The following is a 20,623-nucleotide window of genomic DNA, read 5'->3' as shown; positions in this document are numbered from 1 at the left end:
ATATTTAAAAATGCAAAAGCTCACTTTTTCAGAAAAATATTAAAATATTAAATCTAACAAATATCTAGGTAGACTGATGGAGAAAAATACAGAAAATGCACAAAAAACCAAGTACCTGGAATGCAAAGGATACAAAACGTCAGCAGTTGTAGATTTTAAATAAGCAATGACTTTGAGTTCAACCATGATGGGGTACATTGAAAAGAATCTCTCAGAAAAAAAGAAAAAGAAAACTGTTAGAAAGCTATGTACAAAATGTTAAGCACTATTAAAGTCTTCCAATTCTACCAGTTATGGAGTTATTGGTCTTGGACTAACTCTCCTGAAAAGAAACAAAACAAAACAAAACAAAACAAAACCTAAAAACCTGCATAAAATAGCCTACCGTGGGCACTGGCAATGCAACCAAGCAGGTAGGACATGGGTGCTACATTCTTTTTGTCAGAACACGAAGCATTCATACACTCTTCTCACCCTCACTCTCACCTTTTAATCTTAGATCTACTATTAAAAGTATTCAACATTACTATCAATCCTTTGGTCAAAATTTCCTTACTCACATTTTGCTTGATGCACTTGGTTAGACTGTTCAAGAAAGTGTGAGTAGTGAATTCCTCAAACTCTTGCGTATTTAAAATTACATTTTTGAACTTTGGTGCTTGAAGTGTAGCTTGGGTAACGGGTGGGCTTTAAGCCAATTTTAGCATGCAAGGGGTTCAGTTTATAAGGCATCAGCAACTCTGAAAATCGTGGGGATGCAGGCTTAATTTCAGCACTATTCTAAATACTTCAAAGACATTATATAATTCTTTAATAAACTCCTATGTCTACAAATTGTTCAGATTAACTCAATATCCATGATTAAACATCTATAAAATCAAGGCACTGTTATTTACTGGAGACTTGCTGGCTATTCTATGAGAGGAGGTATTTTTATTGTAATCTCATCCTCTCATAAAAGTGTATCATATTACTCACAACCAGCCCTTCATATTCTATTCGTATTTTGGTATTTTAAAATAAGATATCTTTGAAACATTTGAATTCAAAGACAGAATCTGAATAGTTTTTAAAACGTCAATGAAATGCCGTTTCTTCATGCTTGAACAACTAAAAATTGACTAAAGTGCTTCTCTTCAAACTTTCTGGAACACTTTTTATCTAAATTCTAAAAACAATCACAACAGGTTTGAACCACTAATGTGAGAATATTCTAAATGTTAGGGTGGAAAAATTTTTTAAATAATTTCGTACTAATTTTTTTCATCATAGTGACAGTGTGCTAAATTTTTTTAAGTGAAATATTACTGTAGACATTTAAGTCAAGATTCTAAGAAGTTGTTCTAAAGTCCAAAATTTAGTTTCATATACAATATTATATATATTTGCACATAAAATTAATATATGTGAGCCATGTTTCAAATAGTTGAGAGATTATTACATCAAAGATTCTTGATTATGTAAAATGCCAATTACTTATAGGCACACATGCTTTAAATAATTACAAACGCAGTTGTGGTTGATTCTACTCTTGCTACTGGCATTCACATGGACATAATATTATGGTCTGAAGAATATTTAGGCAAATTTATCCCTCATATGATCAGAAGAACAATGCAAGATAGTTTATATCTGAAAGGAAAAAAATCTTTATATGGTTCTGAAAGCCTAAATCATTAACAACTTGGATAGTAATTAGCATAAAAATACACAAACATGCCCTCTTCCTAACAGTAAGTACACAGTGACAACAGAATCAAAGCATGTGGCTATGTGCATGTTTCTATTTCAAGACGCAGAGCATTCTATTCTTCCTCTCTGCCCTTTCTAGATGGCACAATTCCTCATGAATCTAAGTGCCGTCATAGGGTGGATTAAGGTGACCTGCCGTTTGTATGCAACTCATCTCTATTTTGGAAGTAATTAAAGTAAAAATATATTTTTAAAAGATAATTTCAAATTTCAGTGCAAACTAGCATGGTTTCACCCCTTTTCTTTGTAACATTTTTTTCTAAGTTTGGAAAAGTAAGGTAGGCTTTCGTACGATCTTTAATAATAAGTTTTCAAAGTGAGACGCAAAATGGTGGCGCCAACACATTTCAAGTCTGCTACATTTTGAATATACTTATTGGAGAAAAGACCTCTTCATTTTTCTCCTACAGTAGAAAATCCACTATAACTTTGACTCCCCCAAAACTTAACTACTAATAGCCTACTATAAGCCTTACAAATAACACAAGCAGTCAATTAACACATATTTAATGTTATATGTCTTATATACTGTATTCTTAACAAATATGCCAGAGAAAAGAAAAAGAAAATCATAAGGAAAATATATTTACTAGTTATTAAATGGAAGTAGATGATCAAACAGGTCTTCATCTTCATCCTTTTCATGGGCAGGGTGTGGAGAAGGATGTAGAATTGTTGGTTTTGCTAAGTGGACCTGCACAGTTCAAAACCCTGTGGTGCAAAGGCCAACTGTATAGCCATTGAATAGCAATTTATTTTTAGAAATTAACCTCACTAAAATACTCTTAGAAGGATGCCAAGAAAAAAAATGAATAAGTATTTTTGGTTCATCTATTTCATCATTTCATTTTATTTCCTCATTTCATTTCATCCTTTTATTTCATCATTTCATTGCATCATTTCATCTCATCATTTTATTTCATCATTTCATTTCATTCTTTCATCATTTCATCTCAACATTTCATCATTTCATCTCATCATTTTATCATTTCATCTCATGATTTCATCTCATGATTTCATCTTATCCTTTCGTTTCATCTTTTCATCTTGTCATTTCATCATTTCATCTTTTCATCTCATTTCATTTCATTAATTCATCATTTCATTCCACTTATTTCATCATTTCATTTCATTTCATCATTTCATTTCATCATTTCATATCATTTCATCATTTCATATTTTTATTTCACTTCATCATTTCATCATTTCATCATTTCATTTCATCATTTCATCCTTTCATTTCATCATTTCATCTCATCATTTCATCCTTTCATTATTTCATTTCATCTCATCATTTCATTTCATCATTTCATCATTTCATCATTTCATCATTCATTCATTTCATCATTTCATTCATCTCATCATTTCATTATTTCATGTCATCATTTCATTTCATCTCATCATTTCATCTCATCATTTCATCATTTCATCTTTACATCTCATTTCATCAATTCATCATTTCATCATATCATTTCATTTCACTATTTCACTTCATCACTTCATCATTTCATTTCATCATTTCATATTATTTCATCATTTCATCTTTTCATTTCATTTCAGTTCATCATTTCATTTCATTTCACCATTTCATCATTCCATTTCATTTCACCATTTCATCATCCATCATTTCATCATTCCATTTCATCATTTCATCATTTCATCTCCTCATTTCATCCTTTCATTTCATTATTTCATTTCATCATTTCATCTCATCGTTTCACTTCATTCATCATTTCATTTCATCTCATGATTTCATTTCATCTCATCATTTCATTTCATCTCATCAATTCATCTTTTCAACTCATCATTTCATTATTTCATTTCATCTTTCATCTCGTCATTCATTTCATTTCATCCATTTCATTTCATTTCATCATTTCACTTCATCATTTCATTCCATCATTTCATATCATTTCCTTATTTCATCATTTCATCATTTCTCTTCATTTCATCATTTCACTTCATCATTTCATTCCATCATTTCATATCATTTCCTTATTTCATCATTTCATCATTTCTCTTCATTTCATTTCATTTCATTTCCTCAATTCATTTCACCATTTCATCATTTCATCATTCCATTTCATTTCATCTCATCATTTCATTTCATCATTTCACTTCATCTCATCATTTCATCTCATGATTTCATTTCATCTCATCATTTCATTTCATGTTTTCATCTCGTCATTTCATTTAATCATTTCACTTCATTTCATCTTTTCATCTCATCATTTCATCATTTCATCAATTCATCATTTCATCATTTCATTTCATTATTTCATCATTTCATCATTTCACTTCATTCCATCATTTCATTTCATCATTTCATATCATTTCTTCATTTCATCATTTCATCTTTTCATTTCATTTCATCATTTCACGTCATCATTTCATTTCCTCATTTCATTTCACCATTTCATCATTTCATCATTCCATTGCATCATTTCATCATTTCATTTCATCTCATCATTTCAACATTTCATTTCATTTCATCATTTCACCATTTCATCTCATCATTTCATCATTTTATCATTTCATTTCATCATTTCATTTCTTCATTTCATCATTTCATTTCATTATTTCATCATTTCATTTCATTTCAGTGACACATGTATTTAAGTGCTAATGTGATGCCCAGGAGACACCCTATTTCCCTTTGTAAAACACCTCCTTCAACAAAAGGCAACCTCTCATGGCTGGCTAAGTCTACAGGGATACCAGCCTCTCTTCAACCACCCAATTTGATTTAGAACCTCGAACAGCACCTCAGTTTCATAAAAACCTAAAAGATAAACACAACACTTGGTTGTAAGTGAGCCAACAGTTTCTTGTCTCTTTCTCTACTCAAGGCTTAAGGCCGTGTCTCCCCAGCTACGTTCAGTGGAAGAAAAGATCCCCTGGACAAATAAGTTTGAGAACTGCTGTTGCAGGACTTCTCAGAACCTTTAAAACACAAATCCTCATCCGCAGGGATCTTCGGGAGGGAGATGGCTGATGCAGCACAACTTTCTTTCACAGGAGCATCTTGCAGAATACAGTATGAGATACAGAAAGGCTGCATTGAGTCTTTTTAAGGGCCCGGGCCTTCGTGGGGGTGGGGTAGGAGCTCTCCAGATAGCATCTAATGAGTAGGAACATTCAAGTTGCTTTTTCTTTTCCTTATTGGCAAAACTGTGTGTGCACCATGAATGAAGCTGGTCTCCCTTATCCATATCGAAACTAAACCCAAATTAATTGGCTAAATTGGGACTCAACACCTCCAGGAGCCACGCGGAAGGAAGCCCCACCACACTTTAAAGTAGCTTACCTCATCATATTTGAGGAAAGCAAAACGCTTATGACAAGTATGCTGCTAATACAAGTCTACAGATAATGCTGTATGAAAAATTATTTTTCCCAATCATAACTGGCACAGTCCACATTTTGCATTACACTTTCCCCCTTTTTCTAAATTTTAAACACAAGTCTTTTTCTCTTCTTTTTTTAAATTTTAATTTAATTATACAAGACAGAGTCTCAGTATGTTGCCCAGGCTGGTCTTGAACTCCTGAACTCAAGCGATACGTCCGTCTCCGCCTCCCAAAGTGCTCGAATTACAGGTCTGAGACACTGTGCCCGGCCTTAAACACAAATCTTAATTCATTCTTACAAGTATCCTGAGGTTAGAAAAATGGAAGGGGAAGAAAAATGGCAAGCAGGTAGGCTGACTTCAGCTTCATTATTTGGAAGGATAGTTTGCTCGGTTAAAACACACTACTGCCCAAAAAGGCCAAGACAACAGAAAAATACGGACTTATGTAAATAGATTTTATATGTGACAGCAGTTTGAATGGAGACTTTTTCAATGCAAATGACAAACAGCTGTGCTTGGGAATAAATGAAAACGAACTTTTTTATCTCAACAGCTGTCCTGAGAGCACGTCTCTACCTCTCTACCTGCATTCTGGAATCAGGGAGAAAGCCAAAACGGACGACAAGACACTAGATCAGCCGTGTCCAACCCTTTGACTACAAGGACTTTTCCGCCTATCTGTGGTGGTGGGTATCATGAAAATTATGCACAAACTTTTTTTTTTTTTTAGCTCATCAGCTATCATTAGCATTAGTGTATTTTATGTGTGGCCCAGCAGCATTCTTCTTCCAATGTGGCCCTGAGAAGCCAAAACACTGGACACCTGTGCACTAGATCAAAAGGCTACTCCTTCTGGAGGCAATTGTAAAGAATTTCTGACATTATCTTGACATGAAAACCAATGGATAGTGGGACAGAATGCAAAATCTTCAACAATTTTTGTTGGTTGTTTTTTTTTTTTGAGTCAAGGTCTTGCTCTGTGGCCCAGGTTTGAGTACACTGGTGAGATCACAGCTCAGTGCAGGCTCAAGTGCTCCTCCTGCCTCAGCCACAGTAGTAGCTGGGACTACAGATGCGCACAACCACCCCTGGCCAATATTTTATTTTTTGTAGAGACGGGGTCTCACCATATTGTCCAGGTTGGTCTCAAACTCCTTGACTCAAGGGATCCAGGACAGGATAACAGGTGTGAGCCACCACACCTGGCCATGTGCATGAACTTTTAAGACAAACACAAGGCCCCACAAAAGTTAAGGTTTTCCCACCTAATTTCCAGGAGATCTTTTGGTGCAAGGATGAGAAGCCCTTAAAAGTACACAGACAACTCCAAAGATTCAAGACAGTTCATTGGGGCTGGGCCAGCCCACTGGGCAGACTGACCTTCAAAAAAGGCCCACCCGTGACATACACCAGATGGCTCTCCAAGAATCTCTCCAGTCCTCAGGGTCTCTAAGGCACTGGACAGGGCTAGGAAAGCAAACCCATTTGCTTCTTCCTGCAGGAAACCCCTTGAGGTCAAGACCCTACAATCAGACGAGGATGGGGTGGCTCACCCTCAGTCAACAGGCCAGACTCAAGGTGGTATAATGTCTTAACCAAGGGTGTGGGCCTCCAGGTCTGACTCCCAACTCAGTGCTCCTTTAATAACCAATCTTTGTTAATTCTCCTTAACAGGGGTTCCTGGCAAGTCAGTTCTCCCTCAGGCCTTCCGTTTCCTCACCTACAAGATGAGAGGGCTGGATCAGATGGAAATTCGGGGTGGGGAAGGGGATGTCCGCGCGCAGCCCACCCCGCCCACGAGCCCCTCGAGCCTCCATCCCAGTTCCCAACACGCACCCGCCCCACAAATCCTGCCCAAGGTGAGGGCTGGTCCCGGGTCCTCCGGCTGCCGCATCGGCGAGTGCAGGAGGGAGGGGAAGCCTCCAAGGGGGCGACGCGGGCTCAAGGATGCAACTCGGCCAGGAGTGAACTGGGGCCTGGAGGGAGGTGTCCGGGCCGCTCCTCGAGCCCTGCCCGGGTCCCCGACCCCCTTACCTCCAGGGTCCGTATATCCTGCTGGGTGAGGTCCTTGGACACAGCGCACTTGGTGCGCAGCCCCCGCAGGCTGCCGATGAACTTCGGGAGCTACCCGCATTGCTGCAAGCGCCCGGCTGGCCGCGGCCCCTGCGCCTGCCTCCGCGGCCGCGGCATCACCCCCGCCACCGCCCTCCTCCTCCTCTCCCATCGAGGCGGGGAACCCGGGGCGCGGGCGCCTGGGCAAGGAACCCCCAAGCCGGGAGAGCTGGACCAGGAGCGCCCCTCGGCGCTGCGTGAGCCGGGACGCCGGTAGAGGCGAAAAGCCGCAGCGCCAAAAAGCCGCGGCGCCGAAAAGCCGCGGCGGCTCCCATAGCCTTTAAGCGGCAGCGGGGGCCGCGTCACGCAGCCGGGCATGCTGGGACTTGTAGTCCACGCCGCGTAACTGCCGCCCTGCCCCGCCCTTGGGGCCCCGGACCACGCCCGCACAGCTCACCGAACCCTCCTCTACCCTCCCCTCCCGGCGGCCGCCGCGATGCAGGCGGTGAGGGCGGCCCCGACTGGGAGCCCCAGATGGGGCTGCTCGCGCCAACTCCTCCCTCGGGTTCCGACAGTCGGGGGAGCAGAGTTTCCCTGTCAGCCTCCGCCCCCCAAGGGGCCTAGGAGCTTCCCTTGACCCTCGGATGGGGCGGCGACCCCTGGACGCCTGGCGGGTGTGCGTCGGCAGTTCCTTAGCTGCAGCCCAGCCCTGGAAGATGGGGACCAGGGAGGTTCCAGGATTTGTCTGTGGGTTTAGGGGCTGCCATCTAGTGGGAAGGGGCTTACAGCACTTCTCCTGTAGAGCTGGCTCACAAAGCGCTCTGCTCTGGACTGCCTGCGCCAAAATGATTGCTCAGGCCTGGAGAAAGACGAAGAGCTTTCTTCTGAACCGCATTTACCTACCAAAATAAGTGTCCCATTCCTCCGCCATTCCCAACCCACCAAGCCAGCCCAGACACGGGGGACAGCACCCTGAATTGTCGGTAGCTTCAGAGCAAGTGGCCAGGACTCAAATTCTCACTCCACCACTGTGTAGGGTGAGACTTTGGGAACGTTCGACATCCTGTGAATGCCGGAGTTTCCTAACAGCGCCGCTCCAGGCAGGCGGCAGCGGCCGAGGCGGGGAGCCCGGAGCGCAGGCGCCTAGGCAAGGAACCCCTGAGCCGGGAGAGCTGGACCAGGAGCGCCCCTCGGCGCTGCCCGAGCCGGGACGCTGGTAGAGCTGGCAGCCGAGTCTGCCGCTCCTGCCGTCCAAAAAGCCGCGGCGGCAACCACTCCTTTGAAAAATTAGCAAAAACATCTGACCAGACACCTCACCAAATAAGATATACAGAGGGAAAATACGTATATAAAAATGTTCAACAGCCTATGTCATTAGGAAATTGCAAATTACAGCAGCAATAAATTACCACGACACTTTTATTAAAATGCCTGGTGAGGATGTACAAAAAGAGGAACTCTCATTCATTGCTGGTGGGAATGCAAAATGGTACAACCAGTTTGGAGGACAATGTGGTAATTTCTTATAAGAATAAACGTACCCTTACCATACTATCCTGCAGTCATGCTCCGAGGCATTTGCTAAAATGACTTAAAAACGTCCTCAAAACAACCTGCACATGAATATTTACAGCATCTTTCTTTATAATACAGAATCTGGAAATAACCAAATAGGTAAGTGAGTAAACAAACCGTAGCGCATCCGTACAATAGAGTATTATTTAGCAATAAAAACGAACGATCAGGCCGGCACAGTGCCTCACGCCTGTAATTCCACCACTTTGGGAGGCCGAGGCAGGCAGATCACCTGAGGTCAGGAGTTTGAGATCAGGCTGGCCAACATGGCGAAACCCTGTCTCTACTAAAAACACAAAAATTAGCTCTGTCGTGGTGGGCCCTTGTAACGCCAGCTACTTGGGAGGCTGAGGCAGGAGAATTTCTTGAACCTGGAAGGTGGTGGTTGCAATGAGTGGACATCATGCCACTGCACTGCAGCCTGGGTGACAGAGCAAGACTGTCAAAAAAAAAGAATAATTATCAAACCATAAGAGCACTCTATGATTTCAACTACATGACATTCTTGAGGAAGCAAAGCTCTGGAGACAGTATAATGATCAAGGTTAAGGGGGAGGGTGGGTGAGTAGGTAGAATATGGGAGATTTTCAGGGCAGTAAAACTATTCTGTATGATACTGTAATGGTGGACACATGATATTATATATGCCTTTGTCAAAATCTGTAGAGTGTACAACACAAAGAATGAACTCTAATGTAGATTGTGGGCTTTAATTAATTATAATTCAGTGAGTCATCTATTGTAATAAATGTACTATACTAGTGAGAGATGTTAGTATTAGCAGAAACAGGAAGCCGTGTGGGAGTATATGGAAATTTTTATTACTTTCTGGTCAATTTTCCTTTAAATCTAAAGTGTTTTTTCTTTTTTTTTTTTTCTTTTTTGGTACGAATTCTTGCTCCGTTGCCAGGCTGGAGCACAGTGGCGAGATCTTGGCTCAATGCAACCTCTGCCTCCCAGGTTCAAGCAATTCCCCTGCCTCAGCCTCCCGAGTAGCTGGGATTACAGGAGCATGCCACCATGACCAGCTAATTTTTTGTATTTTAGTAGAGAAGGGGTTTCACCACGTGGGCCAGGATGGTCTCGATCTCCTTTCCCAAAAAATGCCGGAAGCATTTTTGGGAAATGTTTATGTTAGAGTTTGCCCTTCTTGACAAGGTGAGACATAAATGTCTCCTTTATAGACATGAATTAAGATGGGAAGATATTTGGGGGAAACATTTACTTGAACGCTAAATAATAAAGGTACACAAAGGGCAAATTATGCTAGATTTCTTTCCCACTTGTTTTCTATGTCTCATGCAATTCACCTTCATTCCCTTCAGTTTCTGTTTAATGTAGAAAGTGGCATTTTCATTATTTTAAGTTTCTAGCACAATGAAAGAATTTCTCTTTTTCATGAACTGGATCATAAATGAAAGGTAGAAAGAGTGTCCTATATCATATTTATTTTTCAACAAAACACTGCTCCACGGCTTAAATTCAGTTTAAAAAAGGGAATTTATTGAACATCTAACACATACATAAAAGGCAGTAAAGACAAATGAAAAGAGGGCAGGATATTGAAGTATACAGACTTTAATGCTGACTTCTGTATCTTAGTAAGTTATTCCACCTTACAGAGGCTCAATTTCCCCTGATTTAGGAAGACGAAGCTAATGGGTATTGCATAGATGTAAGTATAAAAATGTTATATTTAAGATAACCCCGCAAGCTTGGTGTAAGGCAGAAAATAAATAGATGTAACATTAATAAGCAGTTGATTACATTTGTATGCTACCTACAGACTAGAGGAAGCAAGAAACACAGCCACTATGCTTGATTAGCATTATATTCTAACTTGGAATATAAATAGAAAAGAGAAAAATAGAAATCTATGCATAAACACATGCATTAAAATGAATTTTAGGTTGACACTTTCATGAAAAAGTTCCTAAGGTGTTTTATTTTTTTAATGTGGTAATATACACATAACATAAAATTTACTCTGTTAACCATTTTCAGTGCACAGTTCAGTGGTACTAATTATAGTCATAACATTGTGCACCATCCCTACCATCCATCTCCATAACTCATTCCGTCTTGTAAAACTGAAACTCTATACCCATTAAACAATACTTCCCCATTTCTTCCTCCCCCCAGCTTCTGGCAACCATCAATGTACTATCTCTAGGATTCTGTCCACTTCAAATCCCTTATACAAATGGAATTATACTGTATTTGTCCTTCACTGACTAACTTATTTCACTTGGCATAATATCCTCAAGTTTCATCCAAGTTGCAACATGTGTCACAATATTTCCCTCATGTTTAAGGCTGAATAATATTCCATTGTATGTGTATATCATATTTTGCTTATCCATTCATCTGTTGTTGGACACTTCAGTTGCTTATATGTTTTAGCTATTGCCAATAATGCTGCTGCAAATATGGATGTGCAAATATTTTTTCAAGACTCTGCTTTCAATTGTTTTGCTATCCTGAGATGTGGCACTGCTGGATCATAGGGCAATACCATTTTGATTTTTTGAGGAACTACCATACTCTTTTCCACAGCAAACGTAGCGTTTGGCCTTCCCTCCAATACTGCAAAAGGAATCGCCACATCCTTGCCTGTGGATTTTATTCACAAGTCCTGTGGCTCTCTCTACATCCCAGCCACCATGTGTTATTTCCTGTTTATATATATGACATCAAAGGTGCAGGAAGTAATGAACTAAATTGGAAGGATAAACATGTAGAAAAATAAAGGTAAATACTGACTACATAAAACCACAAGAATAATAATTTTGGATGATCTATCTATTATATACCTATTTATCTAACATCTATCTGTTCCTCCATCTGTAATTAAAATATATTACAGTTAGAGAACAGAGAAAAAAGTAGGAATACATGAATTTAAAGTTTTAATTATTCTTAGATTGTCTCACAGCATCATTATATGAAAGAAAATTTATAGGTCAATATCTCAACTATAAATGTAACATTCTTAAAGTATTCAAATACATTGAATTACAGCATGAATAATATATTACAATCCATTCAAGTTTATTTTATTCCAGGAACACAAAAATACAAATTTCATTTGCAATTTACAAAAAACAGAAATCGATACATATGATTGATGTATATACACATTTGATGTATTTTTAAATATACATTTTTTAAAAATAGAAATTTTCCTAGGACAAATACTTATAAAATATTACTGAAAATAGTGTTATTAGCTAATACCTTCCTAATAACTGTGGTATTACATAAGAAACAAAAATTAAAATTTCAGATAAACTTAGAAACTAAAAAGTTTAAAAATATTATTCTGTTCTCCATATGTTCACATTTAATCATATTATTTCTTGTTTTCATTCTTCAGTGTTACTCTATTAAAATATAACATACAATTCTAATTTTTGATTTCTGTTCTTATTACTCAAAATTGTGTACATTTTCTTATGCTCTTAATTTAGTTATGCTACTTTTCTGTACTCTTGGAATTTTCACATTTGTGTTCACTCTCTTTTGAGTTCCCATATTATCAAATAAGCTTTTTTCCCTCTTTCTGATTTGAAGGTTCATCTTCTCATAATTATTTTGTCCACTCAGTTTCTTTTCCTTCTCAGTTAAGTGCCTCTCATCTGGCTTTTCATTTATAAGGTTTCCTTTCATTTTAAGCCAGGCTTTTATTTATATTTGGGTTCTGCTTTGTGGAGGACATGCTTCCCTGAATTTTATGGAAGAGGCCAAAAGGTTTGTTCAAGTTTTTACGTGATACATTGGATTAAATTGTCTAATGTACACACTCGTAATTTAAGTCTAGGGGCGACTGTCTACTCTTGATTTTGTATAGTGTTATTTTTCTTAACATCCAAGTCCATCTTCATCTATTTGTATACGATCAATAAAATTCTATTTGTTTAGAACCTTGCTTTGGTGGAGTTCCTTCTTTCTAAGTAGTAGAGGTAGCAGTTGAGACAGGAGCTGGGTTCTGGGTCAGTTTAGAGGGCTGGGCGACATTCCTCCTTTTGGTCTGTATGACTGAATGAATGCAGTTCTTGCTGTCTCGCTCCTCTCCTTAACACATTGAGCCATTGCAGCAGATGAGAAGGAATAATCTTGATCTGCCATTCAGGTGGAACACATGTTCTCTGCAACCACACCCATAGGTTGTACTCACACTCGGCCAGAAGGTATCCTGTCAATGATATGGAGATGTATCTGTCTATCCAGATAGGTATCTACATTGGTCTATGCTCTCTGGTTTCCCGTGAATTCTCTCCTTAAAGCGAATATCAAAAGAGAGCTTGGTGATGGCAGTGATATAAAATCCTCAAAATGCAGCACCCACACCCAGAGGAATTTGTAGATTCTGGGATTCTAATTCAGATACCAACCTATATAAAAGGGGACTTGGTCATTGAGGGTTCCTAGGTTCTTTGTTGAGCATATTTGCTCTTTTCATGACTTCGAAATTATTTTAAAAATCTAACCTTTTTCTCAGTGTGCTGCAAGATGATTTGATTTTAATGTGTAAGCACTAATTCTCCCCTAAGATTTGTACAACATATTTGCTCCGACAAGCCATAGCAACTCACTTCACAGCAATTTATAGCATTTCCACGATAAGTTGAATTATGTTTAACTAGACCCTCTTTGCCTTAATAAAAATATGAAGAAGCCATATGCTTGCTCTAATTAGGTTCAAAAGTTGGCAGTCTCTCTCCTAGAAAGAATAATCAAACTTTTCAGCGGCCTAATATGCATCTATAGACACACACACACACACACACACACACACACGCGCACGCGTGCACAAGCACTATTCATAATATTTAAAGCACATTCTGTTCTATGACTTCATTTGTCTAGCACAAAATAAAATGATCTCAGTATATGTCAAGTACCAGTTTTTTTGTATGGCCAATGATAGATATTTTAGTTTTTAAAGATGAGAGTGTTCTTGAAGCTCTTTATATTTGTTTGTCAATGAACTAAACATTGGCAAATATGTAGGGTTTTCCACATAAGAACGTTATTAACATCAAAATAGAAAGCTGGTGGTAGAAATAATGATTGGGAACACAGAATATCTACTCAACGTTCTAGTTCTGCCATACCATAACTTTGTGATCTCGGGAAATATCTCTCCATGTTGTCATCTCTATGTATAGTTCTGTCATTTTTCAATAAGAGCTTGTTGCTTGATTCTGAAGTACTAGTTACTATAACCATTATTTTGAGCTTCATGTAAATCAAGAACACATGGATTCCACTTGTAAAACATCGAAAATGTAGTTAGGGATTGGGGGCATAAAGCAACATTTTAAAACGTGTAAAGACAATGAGTAAGCAACAAAGTGTCCAATTTTTTAGGGGAAAGATGCATACATTAGGAAAAGGCAGAATTAGTTAACAGAGAATTTGAATGATAACTGGCCAATTGGTGTCATCTACAATTGCAAGTAATACAAAGGAAGTTTGCTTTTCTAAGGAGAAAAGGAGTTATTTAGAATTGGTCAACCTATTGGGGAAGCAATGTAGTTAGAGACAGTGCCCAAAACCATGTGAGCAAATGCTCTGTAGAGCGCACCCCTGCAATGCTGCCATTGTGAGGCCAAGTCTCTCCTTGTCTTGGTACTGAGCCCTCCATTCTGCCTCCATCATTGCCACTGTAGCTGCCACAGAATGATCCCTCAACCACCACTGCCCAGGAACAAAGAAAGAATTCTGTCCTTCGGTGCTCTCAGATCAATTTCCAACATCAGGTGAGCCTTTGATGGGCACTATTCAGTTCCCATATGCATGAAATAGATGCAGTAAAAACATAGAAATTGCCGATGTGTTTCCCAGTAAGACACATATGGAAGACTGTTTTCTCACAACACAAAGGGGTTTGCACGATGGGTGTTCAAAGCAACGATATTCCCTGTAAACCATACTTTGCCCATATGAAGAAAAGCAATAAGGATTATTTAGTAAATACACATGGAAACTCATCCAGGGTTGGCTGATGAGAAGCTGGTTAGCAAGGGGGTCTGCCTTCAGTTAGGACAAGGTCTGTGCTTCCCACAGGTCCTCTCCACAGCAGGAGGGATGCAAACTTCCCTTTCCTCCCCTGCACCTACCCTCAAATGGCCCAGAGGTCTTCAGGTGCTAAAATTTCTCAATTAATGCTGCACAAAATAACAGACAGCCTTGACTGTCACAGTCTGTTCTCATGAAGCTAGTCTCTGCTCACTACATAAAACAGGAGAGTAAGAACAAGGGTGCTTAATGCTACCCTAGCTCAAACATATTTCTCTCTGTAGGATGCCAAGAACCTGGGAACAGGTGCATCTGCTGCTTTCCCTTCCTGGATTCTAGCCCAGACAAAAGATGCAAGGGGCATTTCTTCAGAGGCCTTGAGCTTCACTACACAATGACCCAGGCTCTACATGCACCCTCTTTATCTATTTCTACCTTGAAAAAATATTTTATATAATATTAATAATATATATTTTTTATATAATAAGCGCATATGTTTGTCTATTTTACATATAGATATAGATATACATAGATATAGATATCTAGTCAGCCTTTTTTAAGGCTGGGCTGATTGTGATGCCTCAAAACTATAATCCCAGCACTTTGGGAGGCCAAGGTGGTCAGATATCTTGGGTCCAGGAGTTGGAGATCAGCCAGGGCAACATGGTGAAACCCCATCTCTACAAAAATTAGCTAGTATGGTGTCATGCACCTGCAGTCCCTGCTACTCAGGAGGCTGAGATGGGAGAATCGCTTGAGCACAGTATGTGAAGGCTTCAGCGAGCTCTGATCACATGACTGCACTCCATCCTGGGTGACAAAGTGAGATCCTCTCTCAAATAAAAATAAAAATAAAAAGGCTACCACCATACTCACAGTTAAGTGTGTCAGGTATATTGGCAGCTATCTTTCCTATATTCTATTTGGTTAAAAAAAAATTGCAAACAACAGTTCTGATTCTAGATTTTTGTATTAATCAGACATTTGAAGTTTATAGCAGAAGAGCTATAATCATGTTTGGTATGTGTACTGTATAGACCAGGTAGTGCAAACAGATATCAATGCTTTTTAAAGGTATATAAGGTTATTAGAAATATTTTAAACTACCTATAGGTATATATGTATGTAATTGAACTATCAAATGCGAGTAAGATTATTTCCTTAGCGTGTGAAACCCACTCAATTTGATAAAATATTTTCTAATATCTATTACAATAATATTTCTTAATTAGCTAACATAAGAGGAGTTTCAAGACATTTGTTTATATGTAGTTACTAGATTCAAACTCGATTCCACCATTTTCAGAAATCATACTCTGAGACAAGTCCTTTTTTTATCTAACTATGTTTCTGCCTATATTAAAAGACAGATATGTCGATTTTGCTAATCATGCTGTTCCAAACCTCTACATCCTGATTATTTTCCTATTCGTTCTACCAGTCATTCAGAGACTGACTTATATTCAAATTTCTCTCTAGGTTTAACATTTGTACATGTCTTCTTGTGGTTTTGTCTATTTTTGCTGTATACAATTTAAGACATTTTATTGACATATATCATACATCCAGAAAAGTACAATGATTAAATATGGACAGCTTGATTAATGAAACACATTTATTTGCTTATAACCATGTATGAAAATAGAACATTACTAAAAATAGTGATACTTCTCCTGCCCCTTTCCATACACTAACCCTTATCCTCAATAGTAACAGATTTTTTTTATCATAGAGTAATTTGGTCTATTTTCAAATTTTTATTAAATAAATCAGAGTATATACTCTAAGTCTATAATTAGCTGTGGCCTCACTCACCACTTGGATTCTGCTCTGTTTCTACATCACAGAGATGTTCGTCTTGCTTTTAATACTAAATACTGGCCGGGAGCAGTGGCTCATGCCTGTAATCCCAGCACTTTGGGAGGCCAAGGTGGGCAGATTACCTGAGGTCAAGAGTTCACGACCAGCCTAGCCAACATGGTGAAAACTCTTCTCTACTTAAAATACAAAAATATATATATATATTAGCTGGGCATGGTGGCAAGTGCCTGTAGTCCCAGCTACTCACGGAGGCTGAGGCAGGAGAATCAAATTAGCTGGGCATCGTGGCAAGTGCTTGTAGTCCCAGCTACTCAGGGAGGCTGAGGCAGGAGAATCGCTTGAACCCAGGTGGCGGAGGTTGCAGTGAGCCAAGAAAATAAATATATCTTTCTAATTCTCTCTTTCACTCTCTTTCTCTCTCTCTCTCTCTCTCTCTATGTATATTTTTATGTATATATATATTTTTTATTTCCATAAGGTTTTTGGGGAACAGGTGGTATTTGGTTACATGAGTAAGTTCTTTAGTGGTGATGTGTGAAAATTTGGTGCACCCATCACCTGAGCAGTATATACTGAACCCAGTGATATAGTATTTTATTCCTTGCCCCCTTCCCACCCTTTCTCCCTGAGTCCCCAATGTCCATTGTGTCATTCTTCTTCCTTTGTATTCTCATAGCTTAGCTCCCACTTACGAGTGAGAACATATGATGTTTAGTTTTCCATTCCCGAGTTACTTCACTTAGAATAATAGTCTCCAACTCTATTTAGGTTGCTTTGAATGCCATTAATTCATTCCTTTTTGTGGCTGAGTAGTATTCTATTGCATATAGACCACAGTTTCTTTATCAGGAATGTGGAGGATATTTCTGAGGGATGGGCCTTTATGCAGCCAAACGTTTTTGCATAGGCTTTTTAGGGGAATGAGTATATTTTGGTTTCAAGAACAAGAATGAGGGCTGGGTGTGGTGGCTCATGCCTGTAATCCCAGCACTTTGGGAGCCTGAGGTGGGCAGATCACGAGGTCAGGAGATCGAGACCAGCCTGGCCAACATGGTGAAACCCCATCTCTATGAAAAATACAAAAATTAGCCGGGCGTGGTGGTGTGCACCTGTAGTGCCAGTTACTTGGGAGGCTGAGGCAGGAGAATCACTTGAACCAGGAGATGGAGGTTGCAGTAAGCCGAGATTGTGCCACCGTAATCCAGCCTGGCAACAGGGCAAGACTCCATCAAAAAAAAAAAAATAGGAATGAAAGAAATAGTAGTAAAAGATGATGCCAAAAAAATGCTGTAGTACAGGTGAGAAAATGTACCACCTTCTAAGAAATTCCATTTTTGTTGGGGTTAAAGTATCATGTGTTGCCACAGCAACTGCCAAGAAAATTCCATCTTAAGAAAGGTGCTCTGCTGCAGAGCTCATGTACTTTGATTCTGAAGTATACAGTGAAAATGTAAAAATAACTGCAATTTTCTTAACAATCTTAAAAATATTCATTTCCCCCCTTTCTTCAATATCACTTCCTCTTCAGGTTCTTCATTCTAACTGGCGTCCTCTTAAACTAAGCATGCAGCACAATAGGAGTCCTCCCTTCCCTGTTCATAGGAACCATTCCACAGCAAGGGAGTGAAGCCTGCTGCTTAATAGGCCTGGGACTCCAAGGCAAGGGGGGTGGCTGGTGCAGGAAGCAGTTGCCGACCTCTGTTGTCTGAAGGGTGGCATGAAATAGTTTCTGGAAAGGGTTATATTTTCAGGACCATTTTCTGATCCGGTGGAGAAAAAGGTGGCTTTAGCATGAATGAATGGTTCAAACCTAGTACTTTAATTAGGTTTAGATGCTCTAAATCCAGCTTCAGGTAGTTCAAAAGATTCTCTGACACCAAAAAGAAAACAAAGGTCTGGTAAGTCTACCTCTAAGGATTCACACACAGAGAAAAGATAGAAAATGGATAACATAGTCAAAGACCAGAAAATTACTAATAAACTGTCTGAATTTGTTCATGAATCAAAGACTTAAATTCCGAATAAGATTGAGGTTGTCACTGGGGCCGTACCATGGCGGTGAAGACTCAGAAGAGGAGCTCGGACAGTGATCCATCCTAAAGCATGAATTATGGCGGAAGCCAGGCCAATAGTGATTGGCAAAGGGAACCTGATAGAAGAACAGGCCCTTATCATAAATGCTTCCTCCGATAGTATCACTCCTGACACTGGAGATCCAGAACCAAAACCTATGATCATTGGCACCAATAATGTGTTTGAAGTTGGCTGTCATTCCCAAGCCATGAAGATGGGAGATAATAATGTCATTGAATTAAAAGCGTATGTAGGCAGAAATGTAATATTGACAAGTGGCTGTCTCACTGGCGCTTGTTGCAACCTAAACACTTTTGAAGTCATCCCTGAGAATACGGTGATCTATGGTGCAGACTGCCTTCGTTGGGTGCAGCCTGAGCGACCGCAGCCTCAGACACTACAGCTGGATTTCTTGATGAAAATCTTGCCAAATTACCACCACCTAAAGAAGACTATGAAAGGAAGCTCAACTCCAGTAAAGAACTAAGAACAGTACATGACATGAAGATAACATTTTGTCTTTGACTGTTGTCTTTTGAATGACCCACAGTGTTTATGTACCCTTAGCAGCTCACAGAATAATATATGTTGACTTTATTTTGTAAAATTGGGTTGAGAGGAAAGTAATGGATTTTCATTGTTTATAATTCATATAAAATATATTCTTTTCCTATATCCTTGCTTCTTTTCTGATAATTTACAGATTTAGCTTTTCTTTTGTTATATAAACTGCTAGCCACAAATTTTAGTTATGTAAAAGACCACCCATGACAAGAAAGGACATATTGTTATGTATTTATATTCTAGCATAGGCTAAACTGAATAAAAATAGTGATAACAGGAAAAAAAAAGATTGCGGTTGCGATGTAAAATAAACACATGTGAATATTAAAATTTTGGACAGTATTTTGCATATAAGCAGTACCCTTTACTTCCTGATGGAGATGGAAAAGCTGAAACCATATTACAGAACTCCTATTAATAAATGTGGCCTTGGGAGGTACTCATTTAGAATTTCACAAGACACATGTAGCAGAGATTTTATTCAGCAGCATTCATTCCAGCATTTACTCCAGCATTATACCAGCTTTCTGGTAACTGGAATCTACCCGTCTCCCATTCTCTGTCCCACCCAAGGGTCAGGGGTAGAGTATGTGACAGGACCCTAAGGCAATCATCACGTCGCATTATCTGGAGCCATAACTATTGAGGGCCTGGGAACACGATCCAAGTCCATGTAACCAGAGTCACTGACAGTCAAAGGATGCAGACTCTCTCATCCACTGGACTTTCCCCATGGATGTCATTCTGGAATTGTGACAACCATCTTGCTCTCATGGAGTAAGAAGTGAACTGAGGGTTTTGGCAATCCAGGGGAAGAATTGAGAAGTGGAGAAAAATAAACTAAGCCCTTTATCAATCTGTACCTAAAGTTAGCCCTGTCTTTGGACTTTTCAGTTTGGGTTAGATTTTCTGTCACTTGCAACCCAAACGGTCTGAATTGAGACAACACAGAATATGCAAAATATTCACTTACATTTAGGTGTGTCACATCTGTTAGACCAGGGGTCAACAAACTTCAGCCTGCAGACCAAATTTGGGACACTGCTTGTTTTTGTAAATAAAGTTTTACTGGAACACAGCCGTGCTCATTTATTTACTTATTGTCTGTGATTGCTTTCTCATGACAATGGCAGTATTGAGTAGTCTTGATAGAGACCTTATAGCTCACAAAGCCCTGAAACATTTGTTATCTGGCCCTTTATAGAAAGTTGGCTGACCCCTGTGACTAGACCAAGCTCCACTAGGTAGGGACTGTGTTCATTTTGCTGACTGCTACAGCCTCAGCATTTAGCATGGTGGCTGGCATATGGTAGCAACTCAATACAATAAATATTTACTGATGAATGAATGAATCACACAGAGCTTACAACCTTTGGTGTTAAGTCAGTCTTTGTCTCAAAATGACAAGGT

General features: G+C 39.3%; 1 protein-coding gene and 1 pseudogene across 1 annotated transcript; one reads left to right on the top strand and one right to left on the bottom strand.

Annotated features, from left to right (window-relative positions):
* Positions 1 to 6,617: 6,617 nt before the first annotated feature.
* LOC115838349 (transcription factor GATA-6-like) lies at positions 6,618 to 7,511 on the bottom strand. Its single transcript, XM_030827866.1, has 2 exons — positions 7,455 to 7,511; positions 6,618 to 7,399 (listed from the first exon to the last, which is right to left on the bottom strand). Exons 1-2 carry the CDS (start codon positions 7,489 to 7,491, stop codon positions 6,846 to 6,848), a joined length of 591 nt encoding a protein of 196 aa, XP_030683726.1. The 5' UTR covers positions 7,492 to 7,511; the 3' UTR covers positions 6,618 to 6,845.
* A 6,905-nt stretch (positions 7,512 to 14,416) lies between these two features.
* On the top strand, positions 14,417 to 19,137 carry LOC100588045 (annotated as a pseudogene).
* Positions 19,138 to 20,623: the final 1,486 nt, after the last annotated feature.

The sequence above is a fragment of the Nomascus leucogenys genome, chromosome 14 (genome assembly GCF_006542625.1).
Source record: "Nomascus leucogenys isolate Asia chromosome 14, Asia_NLE_v1, whole genome shotgun sequence".
In the NCBI taxonomy this organism is placed as follows: domain Eukaryota; kingdom Metazoa; phylum Chordata; class Mammalia; order Primates; family Hylobatidae; genus Nomascus; species Nomascus leucogenys.
Note: the sequence above shows the minus strand (reverse complement) of the source record. Positions and strands in the feature narration are given on the sequence as shown.

Excerpts from the sequence above, each read along its gene's own strand:
- LOC115838349 (XM_030827866.1), bottom strand. The coding sequence starts at position 7,491 with ATGGGAGCCGCCGCGGCTTTTCGGCGCCGCGGCTTTT. Across the intron at positions 7,400-7,454 it reads TTTTCGGCGCCGCGGCTTTT|CGCTCCTGGTCCAGCTCTCC; the intron begins TGGCGCTGCGGC and ends AGCGCCGAGGGG.